Here is a 10,336-nt window from a genome sequence, read left to right on the forward strand (position 1 = left end):
GAAATGTAGACGAGTTTATGTACGTGTGTTGATAGTGCGCTTGCCATGTATTCAATGGAGTTACATGAACAGGCTAAAGGTCTGTATGGTGTTGTGTGCGAGACAGAGCACACACAGGGTATTCTCCAACAAGTGAAGACTGATCTGGGTGGTGAAGTAAGGGCACTTTCAGCAATTATTTTTGAGACAAGCAGATTAATGAATCTGCTGGTGAATGATATGTGGGCTTCGGTTTGGGGGCTTGGAGATGACCACGAACCTGTGATCTACCAGAGGGGTTGTCGGTTGCCGTTCTTGCAATTTCAAATGAATGTTAGTAGGTTTAATGCTTTGTTGCAACAATTGAGCCGTCAGATGAACGGTCGCATCTAACGAGACTATGTGTATGTGTTGAAGAAGGATCTCTTTGTCTAATGCAAGAATTGCTTAGGTTGGAACTTATAGGTTCAGATTGTCTTGCGTATTGGGGCGTATTTGAGTAAAATGTATTGAGTGTGTATGACGTGATGTCTCTTTCTTGATATTTACATGGAGCAGATTTGATACTCCAATGATGGTTGGTATATTTAGATTTGATATATTGTGTACATCGAATGTATGCAATACATTTAGTTTAGAAATCAAACCATGTCTTTGATAAAGTGTATTGATAGTCGTTTCTGTGGTTGCATGTTTACTTTCTTTTGTTAATTGATTGAAATGGATTAATTGTGCATGTATTCATTACCAAGGTTACTTCTATCTTAGCAACCAGGCCTCTCTCTCTCTCTCTCTCTCTCTCTCTCTCTCTCTCTCTCTAATGGGCATCAACCAGGCTCTCTCTCTCTCTCTCTCTCTCTCTCTCTCTCTCTCTCTCTCTCTCTCTCTCTCTCTCTCTCTCTCTCTCTCTAATGGGTGGGCGTAGTGTCTGTAGACAGATACATTGACTGGGTTGTAGTGGTTTTGTGTCTTGATATTTAATCTTAATATTTAGATATTTAAATATTAAATGTGTCTATACGTTGATAATAGGTTTTGTGGCCAACTGATCAATATGGGGTGTTCGCATCGAGCAACTGGCAGAGACTATGTATTGCATGTTCGTAGGGACATGCTTGCTTCCACAAGGTATGAGCAATGACAGGTTGCTAGACTCAGGGCTCGGAAAGGGATTTTAGATTGTGGTAGATCCATTCAAAGAGACATTGAAAACCTGATGTTGCATGAGGAGATTCTAAGTGGTCATCGTAAACTAGGCCAACCACAGTTTGGTATAGATGTGGCTAATGTTTTGCCATCGTAAACTAGGCCAACCACAGTTTGGTATAGATGTGGCTAATGTTTTTCCATCACCGGATAGAACCATTAGGGGATTTCAAGCCCTCCGACAGTTTGGTGTGGATTTGACGAACACTTTGCCATCAGTGGGTGGTTGCAATGGTCTTAATCATGTGACTTTCGAGTCACATGTTAATAATGTTTAAATGTCTAAGTGCCAACATGGGGGAAATCTTAGTGGAGTGGTTTGTGAGAGTGTGTCTCACCATGTTGAATTTGTAAATGGGGATAATGAGCCAGTTGAATAGTATGTTGGTTTAGATTTTGAAAATCATCACAATGTGGAAAATTCCGTGGCTAATGAGTCACGTGTTCATAATATTGCTGTTTTTGATCCCCAAAGTGGTGGATTGTGCTCCATTTTAAATGCTTTGCCTGCAACGGATGTTCACCCAGCAATGTCAATACTACTATTTCAAGAGCCGGATGTGCATTCCATGGGGAGTCTTTGTGTGATGTGTGAAAGGTATTCATCTAAGTTGTGGAGATGCAAGACTCGGGTTCAAGGGTCGATTTTGTTTGGAAAACACTGTTGTCGAAATGGAAAAGTAATGTTGCCACCATTGCAACATCCACTGCAGTCATTAGATGATTTGTTGCATGGTATGCACCCTCAGAGTAGGATATTTAAAAACAATATACGAGCATACAATAGTGCTCTTGCATTTGTATCACTTAGAGCTAATGTTGACGAGCTACCTGTTATCGGGAATGGTTACACCTTTAGAGTGCATGGCTCTGTTTATCACCGTATAGGTACTTTGCTTCCTGATGTGCAGTGTCAAGTAAGGCCAAGATTTGCACAACTGTATGTTTATGATACCGAGCATGAGTTGCTTAATAGGCTGGGGGTTATGCATGATTTATTACCAAACTTGCTAGGGGAGCTTCAATGTATGGTGCATCGACACAACATATATGCACGTGCTTTTAGGTCAGTGGGTTTGCAATTGCAAAATAATCCTGTGCAGGAACTAAGAATGAGTATTTTTTGTATTCAAAGAACCAGTAAACAATACTCTGCTCTTACAGCAACTGAGGTTGCAGCTATCATGCCAGGGCAGGGTGACGAGGGTACTCTTGATCGTTGAGATATTCATGTTTACACTCGGGGTGGTCGATGTGTTGCTATTTCAAACTTGCATAGGGCATATATGCTAATGCTATATGTCCTCCTTTTTCTTATGGGGGATGATGGTTGGCATGTAAAGGTTCCCTACAGTAATGTTAGTGTTCTTGCTAACATATATGAATTGTCCAATAAAAATTGTGTTACCCAGATGCAGTTTTATGCATTTCATCTTCAAGTGTGCGAAGATATTGAGGTGTGCATATTGCGTGCTTGTCGACTATTGCAGCAATTTATTGTTGATGCTTATTGTAGTATAGAGCAATGTAGGTTAACTTGGTGTCGCCAGAATCAATCAGTGTTACGATTGAAGGCCTACAAAGGCTTGGCAGACATGGTGGGGGCAAACGATAATGGGACAATGCCGATGGTTGGTGCCTCTGTTGGCAAGAGGATAGTTTTACCATCATCATTCATAGGTGGACCAAGGCACATGTATCAATTATATCAGGATGCCATGGCTATAGTGAGATGTAAGGGAAAACTTGAACTTTTTATAACAATGACATGCAATCCAAAGTGGTTGGAGATAACTAATGCTTTATTGCCTGGGCAAAGTGCTTATGACCATCCGGATTTGACTGCTCGCATGTTTCATAAAAAGCATGCTGATTTAATGTATACGTTGTTGCGGAAGGATCTCTTTGGAAAGGTTGCAGGCTATGTTACAGTGATTGGATTCCAAAAGAGGGGGCTACCACATTCTCATACTTTGCTAGTTTTAGAGCCGTCTTTCAAACCTTTTGAAGCATGTGACTATGATAGACTGGTTTGTACTGAGTTACCCAATATAGTTAAGTTTCCAGCCTTATTTGAGACAATTTCAAAGTGCCACATTCATGGGCCTTGTGGAGGATTGAACCCCAAGAGTCCCTGTATGGACAAGGGTAGATGTACTAAAGATTACCCGCGAAAATTAGTGGGCATGACAACGGTTGATAGTTATGGCTATCCCATTTATCGAAGACGAGATGATGGAAACTCTGTGATCATAAATGGTAATGTTATTGATAATCGATGGATTATTCCATATAATCCATTCTTGAGTAAGAAATACAATGCACACATAAATGTGGAGGTGTGCTCGACAATTGCGGCTGTTAAGTATTTGTATAAGTATGTGTACAAGGGGCATGATCGTGCAACTGTCAAATTTTCTGTTGGGGTTGATTTAGTCCGGAATGGTGGCGATGCTCACGAGGTGGACAAGATACAAAGTTATTTGGATGCACGATATGTTTCTGTCTCTGAGGCATGTTGGCGGATCTATGATTATGCATTGCACGATGAAAAGCCTGATATACAATGTTTGCAGGTACACTTACTTAGTGAGAACTATATGGTGTTTCGGGATACAGATAGTATACCAGATGTTATGCGGAATGAAGACCTCCAGAAAACTACTCTTACTGAATGGTTTATGTGCAACCGCATTCATCCAGAGGCTAGGACTATTCGCTATCAGGACTTTCCAGTGTATTGGGTGTGGAATGCACGACATAAGATGTGGACTAGAAGGAAGTGTGGGAATACATGTGGTCGGATGTATTTTGTGGTGCCTACCTGTGGTGAGCTCTACTATTTGCGGATGCTTTTAACAGAGTATCGGGGATGTACTTCTTTTGAAGATTTGCATATTGTTGATAGTGTGCTCTGTAATACTTTTAGGGATGCTTGCATTGCAAGGGGCATGTTGGAGAGCGATGATGAATATGTTGTGTGCTTAGAAGAAGCTGCCTCTGTGCAAACTGGTGCTCAACTTTGAACTTTATTTGTTGCAATTTTGGTCTTTTGTGAGCTAGCTCGGCTTGGCCATCTATGGGAAATATTTTTGGTGCCGATAGTAGAGGATATCATGTATAGATTGCAGCTACAGCAGGTACACGCCTCTCTTGGTGTTCTATAGCATGAGGCATCTAACATGACTTTGTTGCATCTGCAAGACCTTTTACATCATGTAGGACGAAGAATCTGTGATTTTAATGGGTTTCCTGAACCTCATCAACCAAAATCACAACTGCATGCTAACCCTCTTTTGCAAGATGAATATGCATACAACATATCAGAACAACATAGGGTTTCTAAATCCATGGAGGGAATGTTGAATGAAGGACAAAGAATTGCCTTTGGTTTAGTCATGGATGTTGTTGATACAGATACTGGGGGTGTATTCTTTTTGGATGGTCCTGGTGGGTTTGGGAAGACTTTCCTATACAAACGTTTACTTGCGAAGGTGCGCAGTGGTGGTCGCATAGTATTGGCAACAGCATCATGTGGCATTGCTGCCTTGCTTTTGCCAGGTGGTTGTACAACTCACTCCCGGTTTAAAATCCCAGTAGAATTAAATAATCGATCCACTTGCAATATTCCTGTTCAAAGTGACCTTGCTCGGTTATTGAGACAAACAAGCCTTATTTTGTGGGATGAGGCTTCTATGACCCATTGATATGCCTTCGAAGCGGTTAATAGAACTCTAAGAGATGTTATGAGCTGTGATAAGCCGTTTGGTGGAAAAGTTGTTTTGTTTGGGGGGGATTTTAGACAGGTCTTGCTGGTTGTGGTAAAGGGAACACGTGAGGATATTGTTAATGCTGCATTGTGTTACTTTGATTTGTGGCATTACATAAGGGTGCTAAGGCTATCTGGCAATATGCGAGCGTCGACAGTTGGTAGTGTGGTGGACAATGGGTTCATCTGTTGGATTCAAGGAAGAGGGGATGGAGTGGGTGTTACCAAAAGTTGTGATAAGTTGTGTGTCCCACCTAGCATGATATTAAAAGGGCACTCTATCGAAACACTGATTGATAGTGTCTACAGTGACGTGTCCAATGTGGGTGACTACAAGTCATATTTTAGTGAGCGAGCTATACTTGCCTTGTGGAATACAACGGTGGCTACTTTGAATGATCGTGCATTGCAATTAATGCCAGGGGAGGTCAGGCATTATTATAGTGCAGATTCAATTGCAGAGACCGACGACTCATTTTCGTACTCTGTTGAGTATTTAAATACATTGGACCTTGGAGGTGGATTTCCTCCTCATTTATTGCTGCTGAAGATAAATGCACCTATTATTCTTCTTAGAAACCTAAATCCAGGAAGGGGTATGTGTAATGGTACGTGATTGATATGTAGAGCTTTCAATAGGAAAGTGATAGATGCTCAGATAATAACAGGGGCAAATGTGGGCGAACCAGTTTTTATTCCGTGGATTACTTTTGTTTCGAATGCTACACAATTGCCATTTACTATGAAGCGAAGACAGTTTCCCATCCGGTTGGCATTCGCTATGACAATCAACAAGTCACAAGGGCAGACATTGTTCATTGTTGGGCTTTATCTAAAGGCACCAATATTTACACATGGTTAGCTGTATGTTGCATTTTCAAGGGTAAAATCTTCGCATGGTGTGAAAGTCTATTGGGTGAAGAGGATGGGGATATGACCACAAACATTGTATACAAGGATGTTCTCCGAAAGGTGCAGTAATGTGCATTACTTTCTTTGCAGAGATGTAGTTATTGACGACCATGTAGGGATATTGGTTTTGCATATATGTGAATTACTCTCTGTTGCTTTCTTTGTGGAGATATAGTTATTGATGACCATGCAAGGACGTTGGTTTTGCATATGTGTGAATTGCTCTCTATGCCCTGTTTGGTTAGCATATACTCTCTTGGAAGTATAATTTTTTCATATTTCACTATTCATTTAACTTTTGCAGATGCCTACCCTAGAGTGACACTATTACCCAGCTTTTGACTATTAAAAGGAGCTACATTGCACATTACTCACTATAGCTCCTGATGATATTATAAGAAGGACACTTACAAGGGTCATCGAGCATTTATATGATGATGTTAATATCGACATCAAGCTCTCAGTTTTTATTGAAGTTGTACATTGTGGATACACATAATGTTTTCGGGTGCATATGTATGAGGTTGACCATAAGAAGAGATTTCAACGCTCTCATACTGATAAGATTCCGAGGCATTGGTTCAAGTATGGATTCAAAGATTTGGGTTGTTTTGTGACGCTGCATCAGCGTTTGTCAGTACCTACGGAGTGGTTCACAAACGTTCGACCAGGTATTATTATTGTTGGGATGGAATGATCTTTGTTAGTTGTTCCATGTACTTATATGTAATTTTTGTTCTAATGCAGGTGGTAAAGAGAGAGGTAGGACCGTTGCATCGCCTATGCGATTACCAATGGAAAATGTGGGATCGTTCCCTGCTTCACCTTCACATATTTTGCTCAAGGAGGAGGATTTTGTTAATGATTCCTCGAAGAAAATGAAGATTTCTTTCCATTAGGCGTCTTCGAGACATTGCATTTTTTTCTTGGCATCGGCCATTTGCCTATGGTACTTGGAGACACGTCGGTGCCTTATGCTTGGCCTTTGTGGCTTCATTTTGACTAGGTCTCTTATAGAATTTCTTTTTATGGTGCTTGGTCTTTGTCTCAATTATGACCCGCTTTAGTGTAACGTTGTTGTTCCACGTACTTATATTGTGATTTTTGTTCCAATGCAGGTGGTAGGACCATTGCATTGCCCATGCGATTACCAATGGAAACTATGGGATCATTCCTGGCTTCGCCTTCTCATGTTTTTCTCAATGAGGAAGATTTTGTTAATGATTTACTCAAAAAGCTTTGTTTCTATTGGGCATCTTTGAGACATTGTCTTTTTTTGTTGGCATCGGTCATTTGCCTATGGTGCTTAAAAACACTTGCGTACCTTACACTTGGCCTTTGTGGCTTCGTTTTCAGTATTACGTTGTTGTTTCTAATTATCGCGTGTGCAAGCATATGATTGCTTACATTGATGTCGAGAGAAATGTTTGTAAGTATGGTGCATGGAAGAGATTGTTTCTATGTCTGGCATTTTGTGTTACATTGGTTTTAAACTACTTTTAGTTTTAAGTTTTGTGTGTGTGTGTGAGACAGAGAGAGGGTGCTTAGAGAGAGAGAGAGAGAGAGAGAGTGATTGAGTGAGTGAGCGAGTGTGGATATAGAGGGGGAGGTGTAAATGGGATGAGAGATAGAGGGGTTGTGAGTAGAGAAGAGTAAAGCATGTGATGTTTTTGTGATAGCATTACCCACAGTGCGATAGGGAAGTGAAGCTACCGTGCGATAGCTTCACTTCCCTCGCACCCCGCTTCGCGGTAGCGAAGTGGGATAACGTTCCTTGTGCGCGAAGAGCGCTAGTACATAATAAACCAAATCACAACTATGAAAAGTTACGTATATATCTTACTATTATATTATTTTAGCTATAGGTTCAAAAAGCCTCAAACCTCCAAAGGGCTTTCCGAACCTATCCCCTTTTCCAAACCTTTTTTCTTTAATCAAAACCCCCTCCCTTCCTTTCTTTCTCACGTGTAATATCTCATTTTTTCTTCCTCTTCCCTTTTTTAATTAAAGCCTCCTTTCCTCACCTCCCTTTTTAATTAAATTCCTTCCCCCTCCCCCCTCTCTCTCATGTGTAGGGCCTAGGTTCTCTCTCTCTCTCTTTGTGTTAGATTAAACTTTTGAATTTAAACTTTTTTAATTAAATATTTTAAAAGATTTTTTTAATTTAAAAATTTTTGAACATAGTTTTTCACACACTTTGAGAAGGAGATAGAATAAAAGAGAGAGAGAGAGAGAGAAGAAGAAGAAGAGTAATAATAATAATACGGAGAGAGAAGGGGGAGAAAGAGGAAAGAGAATAGTCTTTTTTTAATTAAATATTTTTCTTCTCCCCCTCCCCCCTCTCTCTCATGTGTAGGGCCTAGGTTATATTATTTTAGCTATAGGTTCAGAAAGTCTCGAACCTCCAGAGGGCTTCCCGAATCTATCCCCTTTTCCAAACCTCTTTTCTTTAATCAAAACCCCCTCCCTTCCTTTCTTTCTCACGTGTCATATCTCATTTTCTCTTCCTCTTCCCTTTTTTTATTAAAGCCTCATTTCCTCACATCCCTTTTTAATTAAATTCCTCCCCCCTCCCCCCCTCTCTCTCATGTGTAGGGCCTAGGTTCTCTCTCTCTCTCTCTCTCTCTCTCTCTCTCTCTCTCTCTCTCTCTCTCCCCTTTAATTAAATCAAACATCTTTTTAAATCAAAAGTTTCTCTCTCTCTCTCTCTCTCTCTCTCTCTTTGTTAGATTAAACTTTTTAATTTAAAATTTTTTAATTAAACATTTTAAAAGGTTTTTTTAATTTAAATTTTTTTGAACATAGTTATTCACACACTTTGAGAAGGAGATAGAATAAAAGAGAGAGAGAGAGAGAGAGAGAGAGAGAGAGAGAGAGAGAGAGAGAGAGAGAGAGAGAGAGAGAGAGAGAGAGAGAGAAGAAGGAGAAGAAGAAGGATAAAAAGAAGAAGACGGAGAGAGAAGGGGGAGAAAGAGGAAAGAGAATAGTCTTTTTTAAGTAAACATTTTTATTCTCCCCCTCCCCCCTCTCTCTCATGCGTAGGGTCTAGGTTTTCTCTCTCTCCCTCTGAGATTAAAATTTTTAATGTAAACTTTTTTGTTTAATTAAAATAAGGAGATATATATATATATATATATATATATATATATATATATATATATATATATATATATATATACAAATATCAAAAAAGAAAGAAGAGGAGAGGGAGGGAACAGAGAGAAATAGAATTATAGAGAGAGAAAATATAAAATTTAAGAGAGAGAGAGAGGAAAAGAAAAAAAAAAGAGAGGGAGAGGGGGAACACAGAGAGAGAGAGAGAGAGAGAGAGAGAGAGAGAGAGAGAGAGAGGAAAAGAAAAAAAAGAGAGGGAGAGGGGGAACATAGAGAGAGAGAGAGAGAGAGAGAGAGAGAGAGAGAATATTAACGTCTCTAAAAGGCCAATGTGGTCTATGAGACCAAAGCAATACATACAATGATGGTGTGTTTCTCATCTGGAACGAGAAAAGATGAAAAACATGCCTATAAGATTGAAAAAATGAAATAGTGTCCTATAAAAGGAAAACATGTCAATGATCTAAAAGTGAAAGTAGAAAAAGGAAAACTCTCCATCAATGAGATGTTTGTCCTCTAAGGAGGTGTATCTCTGCATGGCTGAGGCGTCTTAGCATCTGTCTCTTGTGGCGCTCAATGATGGCTTTAATTTCTCTGTGGTGTGGATGTCTAGGCCTTCGTCTGCACCTCATCCCACCACCTGAGGATTGAGACAGGCAGATGGGAGGGTATACAGACAAAGGAACGCATATGCCCCTCACATTGATCTTTTTAGCTAGTGGAGAAAAAGTTTCCTTATAATCAATGCCATGAGTTTGCACATAGCATTTGGCTAACAACCTTTCCTTATAGCGCTCAATAGATCCATCACACTTATGCTTCACCTTGTAAACCCATTTGCAACCAATAGCTCCTTCTCGTAAAGGCACCAAATCCCATGTATCATTTGCCTTAGGTGCAACCATTTCTTCATCCATAGCATTATTCCAATGCTCATATCCACTTCATTCTCAAAAGTAGTGGGCTTTATATCTTGCAAAACCTTAGCTATGTATGCATAGTGATGTGCTACATAGTTGTCATATGTCAATTATTGCATGGGCTTTCTTACTCTAGTTGATTTGCATGGAGTTGGATCACTACACTATGTACCTTAGCATCCTCTTGTGCCTTCCTCACATCACATGTCTTAATAGATGGAATCCCAAAACTCTTCATTCAAGCTTAATAGGACTATAGCATGTGTATACCTTTTACTTAAGAGAATATCCCACAAATACATAGTTTTTTCCACTTTCGGATCCAATATACTATGCAACTCATCAAGAATATCCACATAAGCAATCTATCCAAATACTTCCTGATGGGATAGATTTGGCTTTTTTACATGTATACTTCTCCTCAGGTGTCATACCA

The 10,336-nt window shown here is 39.9% G+C and overlaps 1 protein-coding gene across 1 annotated transcript; it reads left to right on the forward strand.

Moving 5' to 3' along the window:
- Window positions 1-54: 54 nt before the first annotated feature.
- Window positions 55-4,892, forward strand: LOC148035680 (uncharacterized). Its single transcript, XM_087678829.1, has 3 exons — window positions 55-231; window positions 3,576-4,059; window positions 4,603-4,892. Exons 1-3 carry the CDS (start codon window positions 55-57, stop codon window positions 4,890-4,892), a joined length of 951 nt encoding a protein of 316 aa, XP_087534955.1.
- The last annotated feature ends 5,444 nt before the right edge of the window (window positions 4,893-10,336 follow it).

The sequence above is a fragment of the Lygodium microphyllum genome, chromosome 5, assembly GCF_053477565.2.
Source record: "Lygodium microphyllum isolate KBCC chromosome 5, Lygodium_microphyllum_v1.1.10, whole genome shotgun sequence".
Taxonomy (NCBI): Eukaryota; Viridiplantae; Streptophyta; class Polypodiopsida; order Schizaeales; family Lygodiaceae; genus Lygodium; species Lygodium microphyllum.

Excerpts from the sequence above, each read along its gene's own strand:
- LOC148035680 (XM_087678829.1), top strand. The coding sequence starts at position 55 with ATGGAGTTACATGAACAGGCTAAAGGTCTGTATGGTGTTGTGTGCGAG. Across the intron at positions 232-3,575 it reads TGAATGATATGTGGGCTTCG|GGGCATGATCGTGCAACTGT; the intron begins GTTTGGGGGCTT and ends TATGTGTACAAG. Across the intron at positions 4,060-4,602 it reads TTTAACAGAGTATCGGGGAT|ATACTGGGGGTGTATTCTTT; the intron begins GTACTTCTTTTG and ends TTGTTGATACAG.